General features: G+C 52.0%; 1 protein-coding gene across 4 annotated transcripts in view; it reads left to right on the forward strand.

Moving 5' to 3' along the window:
- Grik3 (glutamate ionotropic receptor kainate type subunit 3) overlaps positions 1 to 13,777 on the forward strand; it is a 217,487-nt gene extending 203,710 nt beyond the window's left edge. For 3 of the 4 annotated variants that reach the window (XM_029476814.1, XM_021159766.2, XM_029476815.1), the window contains exons 14-16: positions 7,055 to 7,277; positions 7,684 to 7,934; positions 10,644 to 13,777. In XM_029476814.1, coding sequence (XP_029332674.1) covers positions 7,055 to 7,277; positions 7,684 to 7,934; positions 10,644 to 10,838 — 669 coding nt within the window. In that variant the 3' untranslated portion in view covers positions 10,839 to 13,777. Of the gene's footprint in view, positions 1 to 7,054; positions 7,278 to 7,683; positions 7,975 to 10,643 lie in introns of all 4 variants that reach the window. The other variant, XM_021159768.2, reaches the window with a different exon arrangement.
- Positions 13,778 to 22,435: the final 8,658 nt, after the last annotated feature.

Genomic DNA, 22,435 nt, shown 5'->3' on the forward strand with positions numbered 1-22,435 from the left:
TCTCTGGCCAGAATGTCTAGGTGAATCAGTAAAGCTTCATATCTCAAGAAATAAAGAACAAGTAAGAAATATACCAGACATTGGCCTCTGGCTTTCCCAAGCATGCACACGTGCCACACAGGCATGTGGACACATCCCCAAATAAATTAGTAAACAAAGCTCCCATAGCTAAGAGTAGACCATAATCAAGGGATTGACATGAAGCAGGACGTCAGGACCTCGGTCGGGTCCCTTGGGCGCAGCCAGCTGCTTGCAGAAAGCTGGGCGTCTAGAATCTGCCCCTTGTGCTCCGAAGGAGGTTTGCTGAGAGAATTGTCAGGGAGCAGCAGACATCACAAACAGCGTCTCCTGTGTTGTCCTCCCTTCCGTCTTGGAAGATAAAAATTAATTAGGAGATGAAAAAGGAGGCCTTTGAAAGCACTGTTTGGCTGTAAAAATATGTAGGCAAAAATGCAAAGGAGGCTGTGGGGGAGGGGAGCTCCTGGCGGGGAAGCGGGGCTGCTTTGAAGGGAGAGGATGTTGGAAGAGATTCTGCGGGGATTGTGGTCTCTTTGAGTGGTGGAGCTGGGTGCGCTTGCTCAGCACAGTGGGGCTGCTGGGGAAGAGCATGAGAGCCTGGAGCCTCGAAACCCAGATCCCCCTAGCCCTGTGCAACCTCCCCAGGGCCGAGCCCTCCCTCTGACAGGGCCTCAACTTCAGCATCTTACCTGGAAGGGGCCTAAAGGGGCTGCCCTGCACACCCGAGGTGCCAACTGAATAGTGGGTGTTTCCCCAAGCTGGAGGGCTCTGGAGGCTACCCACACCTCAGCTCCCAGCTTCTGCGCCTCCCCCCCTTTCTTCCCGCTGCCCTCCTTCCCTTCCCAGCCCTAGACCTAGTTTGCAGCAGAAGCAGGGTGGGAAGGCCAAGGCAGTAGCTAGTATGGTCTAGCCTGATGCAATCGAACACCACGCTTTAAAATTAGACCCACCAGGATGTGTCCTGGGTGGTGTCTCTGATGGATGACTCTGAACAAATCCTTTCACTGCTCCAAGCCCCAGGTTGCTCACCTGGACAAAGTAGATACCGATTCCTACCTATGCCGTTCACTGGAGGAGTCAGCGAGCTCCTAGATCTTCCGTGATCATCAAGGCCCGGGAATATCTTGCCCCAAAGCCCCCTCCTGAGGCAGGTGACTCAAGCAGAAAGCACCTTTGACACCTGGAGATTGTTCTTTCTCCAGGGTCTCTGGACCGGACCCACTGAGCTTTGTGGTAGACTTTGTGCCTCTTTTCGTGACCATGTGCATGAGCATACACCCAGAGAGAACTGAGGAAACAGGGAGTCAGGTCTTAGAAGAATGCTTTCACTGGGGGAGGCAGAGGCAACTGAATCTCTAGGAGTTCTAGGTTAGCCAGGTCTACATTGGAGTTCCAGGCCAGTGAGGGCTACATTGTGAAACACTGACTCTAAAACAAAAGGAAGGATTCTAGGAGAGTACAGAAAGAAAGCAGCAGGTACAGCCAAGGCTCAAGGATGGCAGGGAAGTCCCTGAAAGCTCCTAAGCTTCAGAAGACCTCCCAGGACCTCAGTTTCACCTCCTGTGAACTGGGTATAATGGTGTTCTCAACTCCACAGAGGTCCTGAGATGATTAACGAGGGGATTCCTAGATGCAGCTTAGAGGACTTTCTGTTCTATTGGAGACATCTCATGACATTGAATAAATAGCCTTACTGTTTACTAATTCAGGCCTATCCACCCCATAGGCATGACTCTGGGGCCATCCTTTGCTTGCTTTGATTCAGAAAAAAAAAATTTAAGCTGGTTGTCAGCATTTTGAAATTTAGAGACTTTTGCATTCCAAATGTTCACAACTCCAGTTTCTTGAAAATGTGAACGATCTGGCATCTCCAAGCTGGCACTCCTACAAAGCGGCTCCTGGAGTACAGAGGCAGTGCCTGGCTCTGGCTTCTAGTTCCACCCAGACTCAAACCATCTCCTGTACTAGGGCTGGCCCTGTCAGCACCTAAGGTTCCTATCCGTGTGCATGTGAAACTTGAGCACAACTGCATGAATGTTATGTGCACGTGTGTGCAGGCACACCGCAGGCGGTCTTCCTAAGGCCCCATCCACCTTGTTTGGAGACAGCCTGGAACTTGTCAAATAGGCTAGACTGGGATCAGTGAGCCCCACGGATCCACCTATTTGATTCCTTAGCGTTGGATTATAAGCCTGAATTCTTTTTTAATGTGGGCTCTGGACATCAAACTCCGGTCCTTGTGCTTACAAGGCAAGGACTTTACTAATTGAGCCACCTCCCTGAGTCTCTTCCTCATCCATTTTGCATCCTTTATTTTCTGTAACTGTTCTGTACTATAAAGATTACCTCCTCTTTCTAAGTGGGAGAACTAGGCTTTAAGGAGAGTTGAGGAGCCTTGAGGAATAACGATGCCAGCCACATAGAGAGCCTTAGGGTCAGACTTCTGTGTTCATTTACAGCCCTTCCTTTGCTGAGTTTAATGATAGCCAAGGTGCAGTAGCATCCTTAAAGGCCCCATTTTACAGACATGGAAAGTGAGGCTCAGAGATGTGGTTGACACAAAGAGCTGGCATTTGAAGAAAAGCTAGTGTGACACTCGGGGTCCATGCAGTAGAGGTGACCCCTCTGTGATCTCCCATCCCCATCTGGCATCCTCATCTCTAGGTCCCCTCTGAAAGAAAAACTTCAGCCCCTCTTGGGACTTTCAATAGCAGAGACAGGACACTCAGAGAGGTGCCCACAGAAATAAACCAGAGAAGTGATTAACTGCTCCAGGACATAGTTCTGACAGGGGCCAAAGACTCCCCATCCTGGGATAGGCAAGCTAGTTAATCTAGGAAAAGGTCTCTTCTTCAGAATGGAAATACCCAAAGTCTCGCATGGCATCACACTGAGGCTGCCTCGATACGTACATTCCCCCGAGATTTAGTTGCGTTCAAAGCTGATAGATACGTGTTTATATATGCATATATAGCCCCATATACATTCTCTTGTACAGAAATGTTAAATTCTCAAGATTAAATGTCTTCAGTTGGGGAAAATCAATTCACTTCTTTGAGGAGGCTGAAATGGTAGCGGCGTGAGCCTGGAACTTCCTTTCTTGCCAATTTTTCCTGTTAAAAAAAAAGAAGCATCGTCCTCCTGGCAGATCGCCCTGTGCTGGCTGCTCCAAACGATTCCATTAATTGATTTAGGTGACTGGCTCTGCAGTCATCCTTATTAAGGCTCCCACCAGAGCCAGGACAGACAGATGACTCCGGAGCCATCGGTATGTGGGACTCCACTCCCCAAGGAGGTGACAGCAATGGTGAGGGGGCCCACGGAGATGAGGGGGGACTTTGCTTCTTTCCGTGTCAGGGTTGTGTTCCAGAATCACTGAACTGTTTGAGGAGACTGTGGGCGGGGTTTTGACAATGGGGCCCAAGGTCTAGGTCAAGAACAGTAAGGGACATCCAAGGAAAGCAGGTTGCAGAACTCCTGTGACAGACAAACAGCCAAAAACAAGACAAAACATAAAGAAGGCTGTGAGTTTGGAGCCCTGGAACTGGAAGGTGGAATTCTTGAAATGTATGTCACAGCAGGATTCTTCCTGGTGTCATCTCCTCTCTTAACTGACCCACGTGCTCCGCTCTCCTGTGTCCTTCCTTGTTCCTTCATCTGCTAGTATCTTCCTCAAAACCTATCTACCTCAGTGCATCCTCCAGGCTCAACTGAACTCCCTGCTTCGGACTATGATCTAATCCAGCATGTCTGTTGGCATCCTCAGGGGCTGTGGATGGGAGGAAAGGGAGGGTAGAGGGCCAGGTTGAGACAGGCCGGTGTTCTGACTACACTCTCAGGCACAGGAGTAGGGCAGGCTCACAGAAAGAATTACTGGCTATTTTTGCCAAGATTACGTGACTTTATATAGTTTCAGGGGGCAGTAAATGGATATGCTGGGAGCGAGGGGGAAAGAGTGGATGGGCAGCTATGGTTAGACAGGGAAGAGGATGGATAGATGGGCGTGTGGAAAAGGAACAGCTGGATAGAGGATACAGGTGAGCCGAAGAGTCGGGGAGTCAGCTGAATATCTAGCATGTAGACAGCGTGGGGAGGGAAAGCGAGCAGATGGTCCATAAGAGGAGGAAGGGGATGGATATATGCATGAGTGAGTTAGTGGGGTGGATAGTCCAATGGACTGACAGGTGGCTGGACTGATGGCTACGCGCAGGCATGGTGGGCACATGAGATGATTAGATGCATGTGTGCGTGCATGGGTTAACAGCAGATGAACTAACAGGTAGATGCCTTAGGAGGGAAAAGAGTCTTGATGCCTCATCCTACCCTGGTTCCCACCTCCATAGAAAACAACTTGGGGAGCAGGAGGAAGGAGTGGGAAAGCAGCTGAGAGACCGGAGTCTTTGAAGGGAGAAAAGCAGTTAGGTTGGAACAGCCAGAATGCACGCAGGTCTGAGGAGCAGTGTGTCTGGCCAAGTGGAGACAGTTGGACTTGGATAATTTGATTACAGGAATCTCTGGAGTTTGTGGTTATCTGTACACGCAGCTCTTGGGAACACGGGTGTGAGAGGGTATTATTTATCTATTGCTCAGCAAATTACCCCAAACTTCACATCTTAAAACAACATCTGTCACTTGGCAGCTTCGTGGTCAGGAGTCAGTGGAGTTTCAAGAGCCCTCTGGCCTGAGGCTCTTCACAGGCTGTGATCCAGCCATCAGCCAAGACTGTGGTCACTCGAGCCATGGCCTCTAAGCCCATGGCATGAACACATGCTCAGTTCCCCTCAGGTCGTTGGACTGAGTAAGAGAAGTACTGTGTACTGAGATTTGACAAGATGCTGTCCTCTGTTGCTTGCATGGGAAGCTCTTCTTAAGCAATTCGGTGTGACAGTACTGTCACCAGCGCCTGAGAGAAGAGCTGAGGAACACACAAGGGAGAGGGAGACAATTCCTCACTCAGAGGTGCCATTCCACCCCTGCCAGAGAGTGATTCAAAAGCAGGCCGAAAGGTCCAGCCCACCCTTAGGAGGAGGAGGAGCCCAAACAAGGATGTGGCCACAGGGAGACAGGAGTCACTAGAAATTGGGTAGTGCTAAGAATTGGAGCTTGCCAAGCAGGAAGAGGGGCCAAAGGAGCTGGCGGAGGAGAATCTGCATATCAGAAATTATCTGGAAAATGAGAAACATCTGGAGCCTCCGAAAAGCCAGGGATGAGAACCATCTCTGAGGGAAGAGGTGTTGGCAGGGGACCACTTGGGGAGGAGCTGAGGTAGAAAGAAGGCTGGAAGGTGGCTGGCTACAAAGTTGGGCAGAAGGCAGGTGGCTGTGGGGGTGGGGCCTCTGAGGGCCACAATGGCTGCCTGCAAGAGTGGTTGGGTGAAGCCTAGAGAGCCAGGGCCTCAGAACCCTTTGTGCACCGCACCGGCTTTGAGGCACATGAGTTTGCAGGCAGGGAGCGACAGCTCTGTGAAAGGTTCCACGCCCTGAAAGTATTCAGTGACTCCATGCTGCTCTGATATTCATTCCTGTGCTGTGCTCCGTCCCTGGACCGTGCTGTGGATGTCGGCCACCAGTTTCAGAGGGCCTATCCCATGCCAGCACCCAGAAGCACCCAGAGAGAAGAAAGTACATGTTCCTCTCGGGCTCCCTGCCCGCCTCTGGCAGCCATGGCCTGATTCCCTGCCCTTCCCCCAGGCCTGTGCCAGCCTGTGGGAGGGCACCCATCTTGTCACGTGTACCAGAGCTGGGCTGGGTGCCAATCATACAGGCTGACATCACAGAAAGCCACAGCCAGACTAGGAAACAGCCGATACAATAGGGGCTCTCAGAGCCACCTTTTCCCCCGGACTAAGGCAGGGCTGATCTCTGTTGGGACCAGGCAGCTGGCATACATCAAGTTCCCAGGGTGGCTCATGCACACCTAACACAACCCAGGCAGGGGACACTCATGCCCAGCCCTCTCTCTTCTCTCCTGGTCCCAAGGACCTCCCTGAATCTTCCTGGGGCAGACACAGCAGCCCACCCACCAGGCTGCTACCCCGCCTATGGTCTCAGGCATGAAGCCAGCAGGGGGACCTGCAGTCCACTTCTCCCAGGAGTCTTACCCTTTTCTCTGCTTGCAGTTCCCACTGCACCTCTCTCGGGACTGAGAACACACCAGAGCCATACTCAACTCCTCTCCTGACATAGAGTGCACAAAAGGGGGCGCAGCTTTGCCTGGAGTGAAGTGGGGAGACAAAGTCCACTGAGCTTTACCTTCACTTGTGCCCCCTAGTGGTTACTCAGATACAATGCAGCTGTGTGGGTAGGCACATGGATTGTCTCCAAGGGGTCTGGATTTGAAGCCTGCCTCTACCATTTCATCTCTGGATAGCCTTGGGTGAATTGCTTAACAGTGTTTCAGCTTCCCCGTCTGCAAAACGGGGCTGATAACACGTACTTCCTGTGATTTCGGCGAGTGAGTTCCTACAACTAAGACCCTTAGAACAAGACCTCTGCTTGTTAAATCCCTAACAGGTATTGGAAAAAACTGATTTTGAAGAAGTCAGTCTGAGACCGGAGACTGGAGCTAGGTCGGCAGAGCATCTGCCTCTCGTGTACATGAAACCCTGTTCACTCTCAAGCATCACAAACCCCAGCTGTGGTGGCGCACGCCTCTAAGCCCAGCACTTGGAAGGCAGAGGCAGGGGGGTCAGAAGTCTAAAGTCATCCTCAGCTACCTAAGGAGTTTGAGGCCAGCCTGGGCTAGCCTCAAACCTGTCTCAATGATTAATTAATTAGTTCCAAAGGCTGCGCTATGGCAAAAATCCAGGGCTACCAGGGAGTGGGCCAGAGTCTGGACCTCAGCGAACTATGCCCAGCAACATCTCACGTCTGGGGCCTCGGTTTCTATACCCGTGCAATGGCGGTGTTCCCTTACCCTACATATTATACCCAGAGTTGGATGGCAGGAGCTATGCTGAGTGACCGAAGGGAGTGGAGCATGGGGGAAGGGGCTCCATTTGCTTTGGTTTAAATATTTGTATCCCTTTGCCACCCAGAAATCCAAGATTTCCACCTTTGAGAAGATGTGGGCCTTCATGAGCAGCAAGCCCTCCGCTCTGGTGAAGAACAACGAGGAGGGCATCCAGCGGACGCTCACAGCCGACTACGCCCTGCTCATGGAGTCCACTACCATAGAGTACATCACACAGAGGAACTGCAACCTCACCCAGATCGGTGGCCTCATCGATTCCAAGGGCTACGGCATCGGCACGCCCATGGGTGAGCGAGCGGGGCACGGGGAGAGTGGTGCGGTACGGACATGGGCTCTTGAGCTCCTCCACCCTCCTCTTAGCACACAGTCCCCAGAGTCATTTCACGGAGCCTGGGAAGGTGAGGTTTCCTCAGCGGGAGCAGAGGGATGGAGACACAATCCTGGCTTGGTCAGTCCTGGCCTGTGAGGGCAGAGACAGCCTCTCCTTGCCCTCTCCTGGTTGATGCACCCACACACAGGGCCTCCCGGGGCCACAGGTTCTATGCCCAGTTTGTAAGGCCTCCCCATGAGATACCTTACCTGGACTTGAACAGGGGCCTTATTGAGAGGAATCCCTGTTGGAGGCTGGCAGAGGCAGCTCTAGTAAACAGTCCCCACTGACAGTCCCCTTCCTCTCCCCCTCCTCCTCTGCAGGCTCCCCCTACCGGGACAAAATCACCATCGCCATTCTGCAGCTACAGGAGGAGGACAAACTGCACATCATGAAGGAGAAGTGGTGGCGCGGCAGTGGGTGCCCCGAGGAGGAGAACAAGGAGGCCAGCGCCCTGGGCATCCAGAAGATCGGCGGCATCTTCATCGTCCTGGCCGCTGGCTTGGTCCTATCCGTGTTGGTGGCGGTGGGCGAGTTCATATACAAACTCCGCAAGACAGCGGAGCGGGAGCAGGTGAGGCCCTGGAGGAGGCTGCGTTGGACAGGGAAGGAAGGCAAGGACAAGACTAAGCTGGTTTCGTCCTCCCAAGGGAATGAACTCCCACTGTCTCATCTCACCATCCTGTCCACCATCCTGCATTCAGTCCACCAGGATCCAGCCAGCTCTCCTCTGTCCTGACAGCGCATGTTTTTCCCATCACCCCCTGCTCCACTCGGTCCCAGGCCAATGTGCACTCACTGCAGCCCAAGCTATGCCCTAGCCTCCACACTGATGACACGCCTTTCTTTCTACCTAACCTGGAGGTAGAAGGCACCTGCTTCCATGGCTCCTATCTGGGTGGCCTCCTAATCCTCTCTCCTTTCTCTCCACGTTGGCCTGCCCCACTCCCCAGGCTGACTTCTCAGTGAGTGCCTCCTGCCCCCCACGGCTCTTCACCACCATCTATGAGCGCCATAGAAGCCAGTACCCTGTTTCAAACTTAATTCAAACCATGTCAGCTCCCTCCTTAAACCCCTAGGGTAATTGTTGAAGCTGGGTGACAGAGGCACAGGAGTTCATTATATTGTACAATCTGCTTTTTGCATATATTGGGAAATTTCCATAATGAAAAGTTTAAAAAAGCAAAGTTCTGAGGGATGGCCCAAGTGTGCAAACAGTAAAGCTAGTCTTCCCCTGCCTGATTAATTCAAGCATGGTCGGTCAGGGCAGGAGCCCCGGGTCCCGTGGCAAATTAGAGGCATGGAGAGAGAGTTTTAAGTGCTAATACCCTGGCCTCACTCCCAGAGACTCTGTTTTAATTGGCCCATGGTGGAGCCTAACTCTAGAGTTTGCAGAAGGCCCACAGGGTGATTTAAGCGTGCACCTGAGCCAAGGGCCTTTCGGCTAGGGAATCGCCTCTCCCGGCAGAAGTTCAAAAGCATCCGGGCCCAGTGTGGTTGGTAGGAGCCTGCCGCTGGGTCGCATGCAGTGGGCTCATTACAATCAGTGCCTGATGGATCCATCAAAATGAACTGGAGTTGTTTAACAACCAGCAAGGCTAAGTCAACCAAGAGAAGGGAGAGACAGCTCTGGCTGTATGAGTTAGCCACTGCCTAAGGAGAAGCCTGAAAAGATGCAATCCCAGAAGGCCACTGGGGGGGGGGGGNGAAACTGAGTCTTTGAAACCAGCTGTGCAGCTGACTAGTTGTTGTCTGAAGTGGCCAGGGAGATGGACTGTTTTATGCACAAGGATGTTTGTCTACGTATGAACGGCGACATAAAAGACTAGATAAGTGCCTAGATGTCTAACAGTTTAAAGTGATGAGACATTGAAAAAGAATAGCTGCCAGGCTGCCAGAGTCTTTAGGAAGCCCCGTTAAGACTGAACTGAATTCTAGATGACAGGCTCTTTTGCACCCCACTCCCTCACTTTCTCTCACATGACTCCTTTTGAGTCCATGACACACCCAGCATGTTTCTGCCTCAGGACCTTGACACATGTCGGTTCATCTATCTGAGCCTGAACTACACTATATTCTTGGCTGCGTCTGGCATGTAGATTTTAACTCATATCATCTCCTTAAATAGCCTTTCCTAGTTCCCTCTTCCCACACTCTTCCATATCATAGCTTTAACCTATTTATTTATTTATTTATTTATTTCATGTTCATTGGTGTTTTGCCTGTATTTATGTCTGTGTGTGGGTGCCGGGTCCCCTAGAACTGGAAATACAGATAGTTGCGAGTTGTGGATGCTAGGAATTGAACCTGGGTCCTTTGAAAGAGCAGCCCGTGCTCTGAACCTCTGAGCCGTCTCTCCAGCCCCGTGGCTTTAGCCTCTTTAGTAGTAGCCATGACCGGCTGGAGGATGGGCTAATGCACATGCTTGTTGTCTGTCCCCATCCCATTGCTGGACCGCAGCTCCCTAATCCTGGAGTCCTCACCTGCTTCTCCACCGTTCTGTGCCTAACACCCAGCATGCGGCCTTGTATGGAGCAAACGCTTACAAGATGCAAAAAGGCAGGCTGAAGAGTCCAGTGTTCTACATAGAGCAGGAAAGGGGAGAGGGCTTGTCACCACTAGCAGGAGGCCTCCGTTCCCCTGGGCCATAACCTACATATCATGATGATGATGCTCCACAGCCTTGCTGTCTGAGTTGGACCACCAGCCTGCCCCTCTGTGCACCATCTCAGTCCAGGGCCAACTCCAGTAGCTGGCCTTAAGAGCTACTGCCACCAAACCCCTGTGGGGATGTCACACTCCTACTGCCACCCCCACCCCCTACCTCCCACCCCTACTAGCTTCAGGGACCATGTTCAGGAGGCCCTTGAATAGAACTAAGAGGTCCCTGCCTTAGACACAGGCTGGACCTCTCTGAGCAGGGGGCAGCAGTTGGAAGAACCACCAGAATGGGTCCCCCACGCGTGTCTGAAGAGCTTCTCCAACCCTAATTCCAGGTCAGGCCTGGTGTAGGAGAGGTTGGACTCATAGGGCAAAACTGTAGAGTCTAGCGGAACCCCCCAGCAGAGCCCCTCAGACTCTGGGAGCATGCCGTTTAGGCTGCTGTGAAACAGAAAGATGATGCCATCTGCCCCTCCCCACCTAGTCTACAGAGGACTTTCCAGTCATCTTTCTGGGGCTCTCAAGACCTTGGCAGGGCTGTAGGTGTAAAAAGCCACAGGTGGTCTTGTCATAGTGTCAGGAGGAGAGGATCTGTCTCACTTTGCCTCTTGTCCCTCCCCAGCGCTCCTTCTGCAGCACAGTGGCCGACGAGATCCGCTTCTCCCTCACCTGCCAACGGCGTCTCAAGCACAAGCCCCAGCCTCCTATGATGGTCAAGACGGATGCGGTTATCAACATGCACACCTTTAATGACCGAAGGCTTCCAGGCAAGGACAGCATGAGCTGCAGCACCTCGCTAGCCCCTGTCTTCCCCTAGACATGGGTCCAGCGGGGACTTCAGGCCCAGTCCACGCAGAGGAAGGCAAAGGAGACCCGAAAGGACGGACATCCTCATCTTGTGCTGGCCTTGGGGATGGAGCTGCTGGCCGCATCCAGCTGTGAACCATCAGCTCTTAACCTACCGGGAAACCCACACGGGCCCTCGGCCGGCTGCTCGGGCTTCATCTCCTCTTGTCTTGTCTATGGCTTTCTGAAGCTGTGAAGGCCAGCGGAAGCACATGCCTCTCAGGCTCCATCACCGACCATCTCTCTTCTCCTCCATAGCCAGGTATTTCTGCCAGGCCCCTGCCGAGGCCGCAGAACATGGAAGATGGCTCTAAAGCTCCCCTCATTCCCCTCAAGCCCAGGCCTTCTAGCACGCAGCCACGAGAGCAGAGACTCCAACTCGGGACACCTTATGGGTGTTTGGATGAGGCTGCCAGTGGGAGCTCAAAAGCAGCCATCCATCCCTGGACCGAAGCAACGCTTAGGCCTTAAGGGCTATTCACCTGGGTCTGCTCATCTCAATATGGCTTCACCAACAGCAGCAGCCCCTTGGCAACATGAAAAGCGGTGTGGATAGGAGGTGTTCGGTACGGGAGAAGGAAACACAGATGGAGACTGTGATCTCAGATGCTTCTGGTCAGTGTCCTGAGCCACAAGCGTCTCGAGAGTCCCCAGGAATGCGAACGAGGTCGTCGTCACAGCAGATTCTTCTCCACGGCTGCACAGAGCAGAGAAGGTGCCCTCCCTCACAAGGAACGTCCAAAGACTCAGTTGACATTGGTAGGCCAGCAGAAAGAAATATGGACTCTATGAAAATCCCACAGGCCCTTCAACCAATAGACCAACTTTGCTGGCAAACAAGCCAGCAGTCGGGACCCTGGGTTCTCTACCATCTACTCATTGGCAATTTCCTGTCCCTGACCATTTGAATTTGGCCTCCCTCTGTCATCCTGAGAAGAGAAGAGCGGTCTCAGCTGAAGCGCAAGCCAAGTCAACAACTCCTCAGAAGAGGAATTGTTGTCCCCACTGCACAGACTAACTTTGGGGTAGGTGGGAGAAGCCAGAGGGGACCCAAAGAACTTTCTGGGTACACCCAACCTAATGAGCCCCCTAAAGAAAGAAAGCTTTCAGTGACAGGATATAAGACCTCCAGAGGCCCCCAGAGTAAGAAGGGAGTAGCTGCCTCCTGGAAGATTAACCAAAGACCCAACACAGAGACACAAGGCCATTTTGGCCCCTGATCTCTTTTCTGGAGCAGCTATGGTCTTAGGGGATTAGGGGATTGAAGGGAGACCCCAGAGGAGAAACCAGAGAAGGTGACAGCCAAAGGGATGAGCAGGTGACCTGTGGTTCCATCTCTGGAGGTTTGAAACCATCATGGTCATTGGAAAGGATCAGATGTGAGGGGTTAGGCAAAAAGTGTCCTTACAGAGAGCATGACAGGGCCATAGGGGCCCCCACAGCTGGATGGATGTTGGTCTCTGATCAGGGACCAGGGTGAGCAATATGGGTTGAAAACTGAGAACTGGGGGACACCAGTCACCCACAATCCCTCACTTTTCTGGTGCTGCTGGAAGGGGCAGGCTTGGATGAGCTACATCTAGAGCTTAAGTCTTCTCAGCAGAGGTGAAGGAACCCCTTCAGCCAACGGGGCGGCCCCCATGATGGGCACATGTGATCACTCCCACCATGCTGGTTCTCAGGAGCTCTGGCTGGCTGGCTGCACTGGGGGAGGGAGGAAAGGGGAGACTCGCAGCCAAGCCCAGTGCACACAATGATAGGAGAAGCCGTGCTGGCCAGGGAGAGTAGAGCACACATGTCTGTGTGTTTGACTTTCTGTGTGTGAGTTCCAGCAGCTGGTGATGAAGGACAGATATGGGTAACACAGCCCGAGCAGGCAGGAATAGGGGCCTCCTTTAGGACGTGTGTGTGTGTATGTGTGTGTGTGTGTGTGTGTGTGTGTGTGTGAAATGGGGAGCAAAGAGCTCAATCAGGACCGGTAACAGAGTCTCATCTATGTAAAAACAGGAGAAGCCATGTGGAGATGGGGCTCTGGTGAGTGTATAATGGATGCAAGCGTGAATAAATGTGTGTGTGTGTATGTGTGTGTGTGTGTGTGTGTACTGAATGGCAGAGGGTAGGGACTAGGAAACAGCCTGAAGTATAGCCAAATACTTGTAAAAGGAGAAGCCATGTCATCAGAGATCCTTGTGTGAGTGCGTGTACATCCACACTCGTGTGCATCCACATTTGTGTGCAGGCTTGTGTGCCCTGAAGACAGCACGGGAGGGCAGACCAGACTGCTGTGCCCATTGGGTGGGTATGTGCTATACAGGAGGAGTCGTAAAAATGGAGTGAGTGAGTGAGTAAGTGTGTGTGTGTGTGTGTGTGTGTGTGTGTGTGTGTGTATACTCATACCCATGTATGTGCAGACATGTACCTAAATTCCAATTCAAATCCTGCATTGAGGCAGCAGAGCAGTTAGTACGGCAGGGTACCAGGGTGTGTCTGCATGCCTGCTATGGGAGGGATCACTGGCCACAGCTTTCCTGAGGCTCCATGGGAAAATGCACAGGGAGACACCTTCTGGGGCTCACCTTCTGGGGTGATGCCTTCTCCTTTGCTGTTCATAGAGTGTCCTGTTGAGAGGGGAAACATTCTTCTTCCTTCCTTCCTTCCTTCCTTCCTTCCTCCCTTCCTTCCTTCCTTCCTTCCTTAAATCACCCCTACTGACAGGATCCTCATGAAACCATTGTCCACTCCGTTCTCATCTGCTGTAGTCTTTAACCGCTGTCTTCTGTTGTCCAATACCATTTTATAACACACACCCACCTCTGTGTTCATATCACACATGTGCTTTTGTGCATGACACTGCAGACGTGTCATGTTCTTTCGAGGCTATGCACATATGTAGACTGTGATGGGAGAAGGGACGAGGTGTGGTTGGTGGGAAGGGTGTTCAGAGAGGTAATGACCACTGGGTGACGGCAGTGGGGGTGGGGTGGTTATAGACTCATTCCGGGAAGAGGGGTGGCGTGCTGCAGGATCTCCCCTCCCACCTGAGCCTTATATCCAGAGGTATGGCTAATGCTTGCCCTCTAGCTGAAGTCCTGTGTTTGTCCTAGAGACCAGCCCAGTCCCAAACAGCCTGGAGACCACCCTGCCCAGCTAAGCTGTGTCTCTGCCAGGGTAGGGAAGGGAGTCAAGAGGGAGGCAGATCATTCAAGTGAAAACCTGTCCCAACCCCCTAAGGGGTGCACAGAGCTGAGGCTGGAACACACAGATGCTCTGAGGAGCAATGGGAAACACAAAGGTTGGTTTGGATGGAGCAGATGGGGCATACCTGAGCAGGACCCTGGCTGGCTGGCTCTGTCTGATCGTATAGGCCAGCCCCAAATAGAAGAATGCCTCACACAACTATGTCTGGGCTTGAGCTCCACCTATTTATACCAGCCCTGTGGTGGGGCAGCAACCATTCTGTCCAGGTCCTGGGGGCTATTGGACAAAGAGCCTCCTGCCTCTACCTTGGCCTGCGCCTGCTTTCTCTGCTATGGACAGTCAATGATGAAATTTGAGCACTCTGTGGGGGCTCAGGTGGCTCCTGGGCAGCTGTGTTGGCCAGTGAGTTGGACTTAGAATCCTTGAGGTAAGAGACTGCCCCTTGGTCAGCCTGGACTGTCACAGCTGGAAGAACACATGCTGAGCCCTGCCTTTGTAGCATGCAGTGGGGTGAGGGGTGTGCAGATTAAATATCTCCACAAGGGAGCAGAAGTCAGACCAGGCTCACGTTCACCAAGAACCGTCTTTCCCTTCCTACCTTCCTTTCTGGTCCAGGGAGGGCTGAAGGTGGGGTGCAGCTGCTGCTGCTTCATGCCGCATGAGGCCATGCTACGCACACGCACACGCACACGCACACGCACAGGCCCCAAAGCCATTCCCTACTGTAGGCACCAGCATCTGAACATGACAAACTCCATGGTCCACCTCTGGAATTGCCCTGCGTGGATGCCCACCTGGAAGGGCCTTCATGCCATGGACAAACAACCGTATGGAGTTAACATCTGGGACCTACCCAGTCCAGTGGACAGATCTGAGAATTGGGTCCAATCCTGTGCGCAGATCTCTGAGTAAGATATATCTGGATGTCCCAGGTTGTTGGAGCAGGGTGCACATCTGGAATAGGCCTAACCACTTGCCACAGTGGAAGGGGCCTTGCCCTTTTGTCTCCGTCTCCTAGAGTTGAAATTTTAGAGCTGAGGTATATGTGAAGTCACAGAATTGTTTTAGATAGAAGGCTAATGTTCTGTACAATATATATATGAATGTAATATATATATATATGCTTATATATATGCACAGTGTATATATGACCCACAACCCCTGTGTATACAACCCTTCCCTGCACGTCTACACACAAAGTGTACAGAACCCAGCCAGTATGGGTGGGGACCCAGTGAGAGACGGGGGCTGCAGCTGAAAGATCAGGTTTACACAGCCCTCTGGAACAAACCGGACCTTGCCAGCATCAGTACTGTGGACCACGTCAAAGAAGGCAGACTAGTGCGGAGGTGACAGGAAAGGGACAGCCATGGATGAGCATCTCCTCCAGGGAGTTTGTATAAGGCAGGACAGCGGGCACACTTGAAGAACATGACCTTGCTAGTCGTTGATCCCTGAGCCAATATCACAGTCTAGTCCCAGTACCTAGTGACAGAGGAAAATGGAGGCAGATTGCCAGGCCTGCCCTTATCCCTGCCTGCAGAGTAGCCTGGAAAGATGTCAAGCTGCATCTGAAATCGCCCAGATGTCAGAGGATCCTGGGTGGCAAAGGCCTCACATATGCAAGGTGCCCACAGCTCAGGGCTAGAGCGTGTCTCTTTTGAAGAGAACAGCCCGAGGGCACTGCCGACATGCCCGTTCAGCATCCTGATAACCTAGTTATGAATCTAGTTCTTCTACCCTCGCCTTCTAGAATAGAGGCTCCCAAATCACCCCGCAGCTGTCTGGTTTACTTTTATAGACCAAAACTCTGAGGCCTCCCAGTAGTAGAAAAAAACCATAGATTCAGATGCTAGCCAAGGGTCTGCCCCAGTTCATTTTGAGACAGGTACAAGGTGGCAGGGAGCTATCAAGGAACCAGAGAGATTCAAGATGGCAGCGCCTGGCCTTGCACAGCCCCTTACTGTCTGCCAGTCCTCGTTGTTGTTCCTCTCCCAACAGGGCAGCTGGTAGAAAGCCTTTATCAGGTAGGTCACAGACCTCTGTCCCTGCCGCACCTGGATCTGTTTCTTGCCAGTAATTTGAGGCCTTCAGCCCCTTCCTGGGTCCGAGCATCTCTAGAGTGTGCTGGGGAGAGGAGACCTGGGCTTTGCTTTTGTGTGGTCTGCAGCCTGCCCTTTGCTTCAACCCCAGCCCTTGGGCCATCTGCACTTAAAAGCCAGGCCCGCTCCTGCAGCCACGGCCAAGCGCACCTAAATCTCCAGCTGCCGCTGATGAGGGTCCTGTCCTGGCTCCACAGAGACCAGAGGCTCCAAGAGCCCTCACGCCACTGTGCTCTGAAACCCCACTTTATCCCTGCCTGGGCTGACTTCCTGGCTGGGCCTCCGTGGTGGGGACCTCAGCTCCCAGCTCTTGGGCTGAGCCCCCAGACAGTACCATGGGACTCTAAGAGCCCTGGCCTGTCCCACTACCCAGACCAGAGTGCCTGGACACCCCCTCCCCCAACTTTCACTCAACAAGGTTCCCACACACTGGTCTCTGGGCCATTCAGGGGGTGCCCTTTGTGGACATGCAGAATTTCTATGAATATAGTTTTTTGTAAACATTTTGTAACGATTTGGGTTTCATAGTAACTGTGTTACTTGCCAATCATTCTAAGCGGATGTAAATACATTTCCAAACAAATCTGATTATTTTCCTTTTTAAGACACTGTGATATATCGAAGTGCACAGTTTGCTGTATGAAGTAATATGGTTTTAAATTTTAAATAAATGTTTTTAGAAAATGGGTCCCTTCCCAAGGTGTGTTTTCTGTCCCTCATCGCCTTTCAGAACCAGAGATCCCAGGCAGTCCACGCTGACCATCTTCCTCCCAGGAATGACAATCTCCAGGGAAGGACACCCTGTGCTGAGCTACTTCAGGCTCCTGGTTCCATTTCAGACATCAGGGTGACAAGTGTCACCTCAAGACTGGCTGATCTCTGTCCTTTCCTCTCTTGGGCAATGTGCCTCTACAACACACCATTGTCGCAGGATCTGAGCTGCTGTGGCCCTGGGTGACCCTGTCCCTTTAGTTGTTGCTGGTGAGATTAATCGTATCCCACCTAAGCTAGTCTTGGCTGGGAGGGAGAAGGCCCCGTGGGTTACTCTCTGGGGATGGAAATTTGATGTCCGAGTTCAGGGTGATTATTTTAATCAGGAAGAGTTGGCTGTCAGTGGAAGAGATGAGAAAGCCAGGCCAACCTAGGCCCCTGAGGAGTGGCTCCCAAGACAACTCGAAGCTGCTCCAGTGAGAGAGCCACCTCCTTCCCCTAAGCCTGGCACAAGCTTGGAAGGAGAGACACGGAAGTTGCAATCCAGGACTCTGGAAGTCTAGACTGAAAGGATGCTATGAACCACACCCCATGTCATAGTTGTCCAGGATGCTGGAGGTGGGTAGTGAATGGACGTTGCCAACACTCTCATGACAGGAACATTCCAGATGGGAGCGAGAAGGAGGCCTCTGAACCCCTTGGCCACTCAGACTCACAGATTCACTTAGAGCAGTAGTTCTCAACCTTCCTAATGCTATGGCCCTTTAATACAGTCCCTCATGTTGTGGTGACCCCCCAACCATGATATTATTTTCATTGCTACCTCATAACTATAATTTTGATACATAGGATTGTGGATAATAATGTAAATGTCAGATATGCAGGATATTTGACATGGGATCCCTATGGAAGGGTCATTCAAATCTCCTCCAAGAGGGTCATGGCCCTCACGTTGAGAACCACTGACTTCCCTCAGATTTTTTTTCCAGAACTTTCCATGTTGCACTATGATGTGATCAGAAAACAGCTGATAGATGTAGAGGATTTTTATCCAGGCCAGCCTGCCCTAAACTTTCCCAATGGGCAGGCCTATGTTAAGCTCTCAAGCCCGTGTAATTGTCATTCCCAAAACAGGGAAGCGGCTTGGCTCTGACGGCTACTTGTCCAATCAAGTGTGACCTGAGGAAAGAGAGCAGTCACTGAGTATAGTCATGAGACACAGGCTTATAGAAGGACTGAAAGATCCAGAGAATCCCAGAGACTGTGAACTGTCAGCATCCTGAAATACTTAGCTTTCTGTCCCATTGCCTAGCAAGGCTCAGGCAAGATCCCAGCAACCAGTGGAAGGAGAGGCACCCAAGACGCGAAGGACTTTGTTAGTGTGGAGCTACAGCCAGGTAAGGCGACACAGAAAGGTCCAGGATTGAAGGATGTCTGCCCATCATTGGGAGAAGTCTTGGGAGTGAGCATACTGGGCTTCAGGGAGAACTCCAGGTCCAGCAGAGAGTGAGGAGAAAGGAGGCCATGGTTGAGGTGAGGTAGAGCTGCCCATCCATCCACCCATTCATCGAGGTCATTGGCATTTTATGCAAGAATTCCGGTTCCACCACCTCCTGGCTGTGTAACCTTGAACAAACTACTGCGTACCCTCTGCCTCAGTTACCTCATCTGTGACACACGTGACCGTGAGGACTGTCCCCTCAGAGAGTGATGGAGACCGCTTGCCATAGGCCTTGGCCTATCAGAAGTCACCAACGAATAAACCCTCTGATCAGCCATCTCCCAAGGCAGCTAGGACAGAAGACGTGGACTGGGAGCCGGGGCTTGAGTTTCAAGTCCTCCCACTCCTGCCTCCGTTTCGGCGGGTGACTTGGCACACCTCACAGGATTTGGGTGCTTCTCCTGTGTGGTGGGAATGCTCACTCTGCTTCCTCGGCGAGTTCACGTGGACAGGAAGGAAGAAATCCAAAAACCATTTTCAGCGTGGAATGTAAGAAGACTGTTCTCAACAGGCCTTTCTGACCCTCAACTGGGCTCCTGTCCCTTGCTTCTGTGCCCTGTGACTGCCCAGCAGCAGGCCTAGGAGAGAAGGTCAGGGCTGGGGGATAGGACAGGATGGCAGGCTGGACCAGATCCTGCCCCTGGGGACTTCCTCTGGAAAACAGAAGTTAAGTCTTTAAGAAGCATCTGTCATTATGGAAACAAAGTTGCCAGGCCATTTTTTTTCTATTCCTATTTTTACTGTGGGTTCATTATCTTATGCAAATGAGGCCGCTGATGAGGCCTTTCCGCTGGGCGGCCCATGCTGGGACCAGCTCCACTGAGGGGATTTATTGCCCGCCTCAGCCCCACACAGGATCCAGGATGTGGAGACCCCACAGAGACCGCATCCAGAGCAGCAGCCCCAACCTGAAACAAACCTTCCTCTGGACCAGGAACAAGACCCTGACAGGTCAAGGTCCTTAACTTCCCAAGGCCCAACTGTCAGTCCTGCAGGATTCAGGCCTCTATCTCAGATTCCCCACTATCTAGAGCCTAGCAGACCGAGTGGCCATCCCCAACATGATACAAGGGAAACGGGCAGTGTGAGCCTGTGTCTGAGACAAGGTCTTGGGCAGCCAGCCTAGACCATGTGACACAGGAGTTCTCAACTAAAGGGCGAGAGAGCTGGGGTGTGCAGCCACCAAGTCTTTACCATCTTTAGCTGGCCCCCTGAACCAGGACAAAGCCTCAGCCAGAGCACTGGTGGAGTAAGGGTAAGATATGTGCTGATAGTGTCTGCTGTGGGACTGCTTTATAGATGAAGAAACTGGGGTTCAGAGAGACCAACAACTTGCCTGAGGTCCGGAGGAATAGATTCAGAGCCTAACTCAGGGCCCTCTACCTCTCCAACTCTAGAAGCCGATAGCACCTCATCCCCTTTTATCCTCCCTAGGGCTTGCAGCTCATCATCAGATCCCTTGCCTTGGCTTCCCACCATTCCTCTGCAGCTCTGGGCTTACTGACATTCCCCCACCACCTCAGCTGGCTCTAGGCTGTCTCCCGGGCTGTCTCCTCTGTGATAAACATGTTGACAAAGCACACGTTCTCCCCAGAGAATTATCTGCTTCCATGTGCAGAGAAAGTTTTCTTCAAGAGTCTGGGAGCCTCTATCCAGTCTCCGTGTGTGTCTCAAGCCTTTTACTGCACTGCAAAGACCACCTCCCTCGGTGTATTAGTCGGGTTAACACCGGCTGGGCTTTATAAAGAACAGGGGTTTATTGATCTTATGGTTTGGAGGCTCAAAGGCATGGTGGCTTCCTGGGTGCCTCTTCTAGCTTTGGTGAGGGCCCTTCAGGTATGTCATATCACCTTCGATGGCACTGGCAGGACTTGTGTTGGGGCTCAGGGGGTGTCATAAGTCACATTGAACAGCAAGGCACAGACAGAGCTTTTGCAGCAATCCTCCCATGAGAACTTCCCAGGGGTACACCCTTCCCCCAACTGATCTAAAGGCTTAGCTCTTTTTTAAAAATAATTTATGTATTTTAATTTTATGAACATTGGTGATTTAACTGCATGTGTGTGTGTGTGAGGATGTCAGATCCCCCAGAACAGGAGTTACAGACAGTTGCGATCTGCCATGTGGGTGCTGGGAATTGAACCCAGGACCTCTGGAAGAGTAGCCAGTGCTTTTAACCACTAAGCCATCCCTCCAACCAAGGACTTAGTTCTTAAGTGCTCCACATACACCATCTCAAACATAGCCACCAAAATCCAGACTCTCAACACATGAGCCTCTGAAAATATATGTAAGCCATAGCACCCTCCTTAACTCAATAGTCCCCATAACTCAGAGTCTCAAAACTGTAACAATTCCTCTCCTGGAACAGGAAGACAGCCAGGTATTTCCCAAGAAACTTCTAGACACTGTGCCCTGGGCAGAGGCTCTTCTCTCCCAGCAGCTCAAACTCTCCCCACGTTTCCCAGAGGTTATACAATGGTGACAGAAAAGATAAAAAAAATTTAGACGTTTCCCAGATCCATCAGCTGAGGGTGCGTATGAGGTTGTGAAAGTCTCAGGAGCCAGCGCCACCGGCTCTGTGCCCTCCTCCTGCATGACCCGGACTTCTAGCCCTGAGCGTCCAGAGGACACTCTGAATCCCCTCCTGTCTAAGGGTGGATCTAAGAGCTCTTGGTGCCTGATGCTTTAGCAAGAGGACTTGTCATAAACGATAGGAACAAATAATAAAATATAAGTGGCCGCTGGCGGAGGCCCCTGCACGCCTCCGCTCTCAAGACACCGCTCTCTGAGCTCTGGGGTCCTATCCCCACACTGTAGGTGTAGGAAGTGGGAGAGAGGGATCGCCCACAACGATCCAGTAGGCAGTGGAAAGAGACTCCAGTCTGAGGCCTCTGGTCTGTCGATGTGGTGAATGAGAAGCTAAAAGAACAAAGGAGTGAATTGGAACACAGTCCACAGCCAAGCTGTTTAGACACCACACAGAGGGGGGAAAAATCCAAACTTGATTGGACCCAAAAATGTGAATTACTAATTACAGTCACTCACAGGAACGACCTACCATTTATTCCTAATTGCAGTGCAACCCAATAACAATTATGCACATCAATAAATGTGTCAGATTAACTTGGTTGCGAGTTTTATTTGACCACTGCCACTAAACCCCAATTGCTTGTTGCTCCAAGTTGAAAGGCGGTGGTCACTCTGCCTAGTCTTGCCCTGCCATTTCCAGCTCACCAAGGATCCACTGAGGCAGGAAAGGAAGTAGAAGATAAAAGAGGAAGAAATATCTTCGTTCTCTACTGAAGCGAGTGGGGGTCTGCCGAGCGCTAGGAGAGCGCCTCCGCAGGGGGTCTTTGCAGGGTGTGCAGCCTCATCCCGGGCCTCCCCTCCCTTCCCCCGATGCCAAAGGCAGCTTCCTAATTAGAACATCCATAACCCTCAGCATCTGCTCCAAGAGAATTCAGCGGCTGCTCCGCCACGGAGAAGTCCATTAACTTTATTGCACAGAACGTCAGACGTGCTTCTAGACAGAGCATCACTGCCAAGTGAGATAAACTGCCCAGACTTGCCAGAGGGATGGGCCTCCGCTGGGACCTCGGTCCTCTCTCCTCTCACTGTCCAGTGCCCAAGGTGGTCATATTATGCTACCTTGGAAGAAGGGAGCCGGGAAGATGGGGACTTCGAAACACAGGTGCAGCCCAAGCAACCAGCCATCCGTGTGCAAACCTGCAGTCTGCTGGATGTCAGCAGCAGACAGCTCCATCTGACTCCCAGAATGCACCAGGACTGCCACCCAGAGCCAGGCAGCTTGTTCTACCTCAGCAGACATTGGAAGAGCCCTTGTCACCAGTAGCAGGAGAGCATGGTGACTCAGAGTGGCTCTGAGCAGATACTCCTGAGGCTGAATCTCAGCTTTGCCACATAGGAGTCACGTGTGACTATGCAAATTTAAGGATCATTCTGAGACTGGCCCATAAAATGGGCCAGCACCCACCTCTAAAACAATGATGCCTGGAACTTTTAGTGCAATGTCTGGCGCATGCGGAGTGAAGC

Source organism: Mus caroli, chromosome 4, assembly GCF_900094665.2.
Source record: "Mus caroli chromosome 4, CAROLI_EIJ_v1.1, whole genome shotgun sequence".
NCBI lineage: Eukaryota > Metazoa > Chordata > Mammalia > Rodentia > Muridae > Mus > Mus caroli.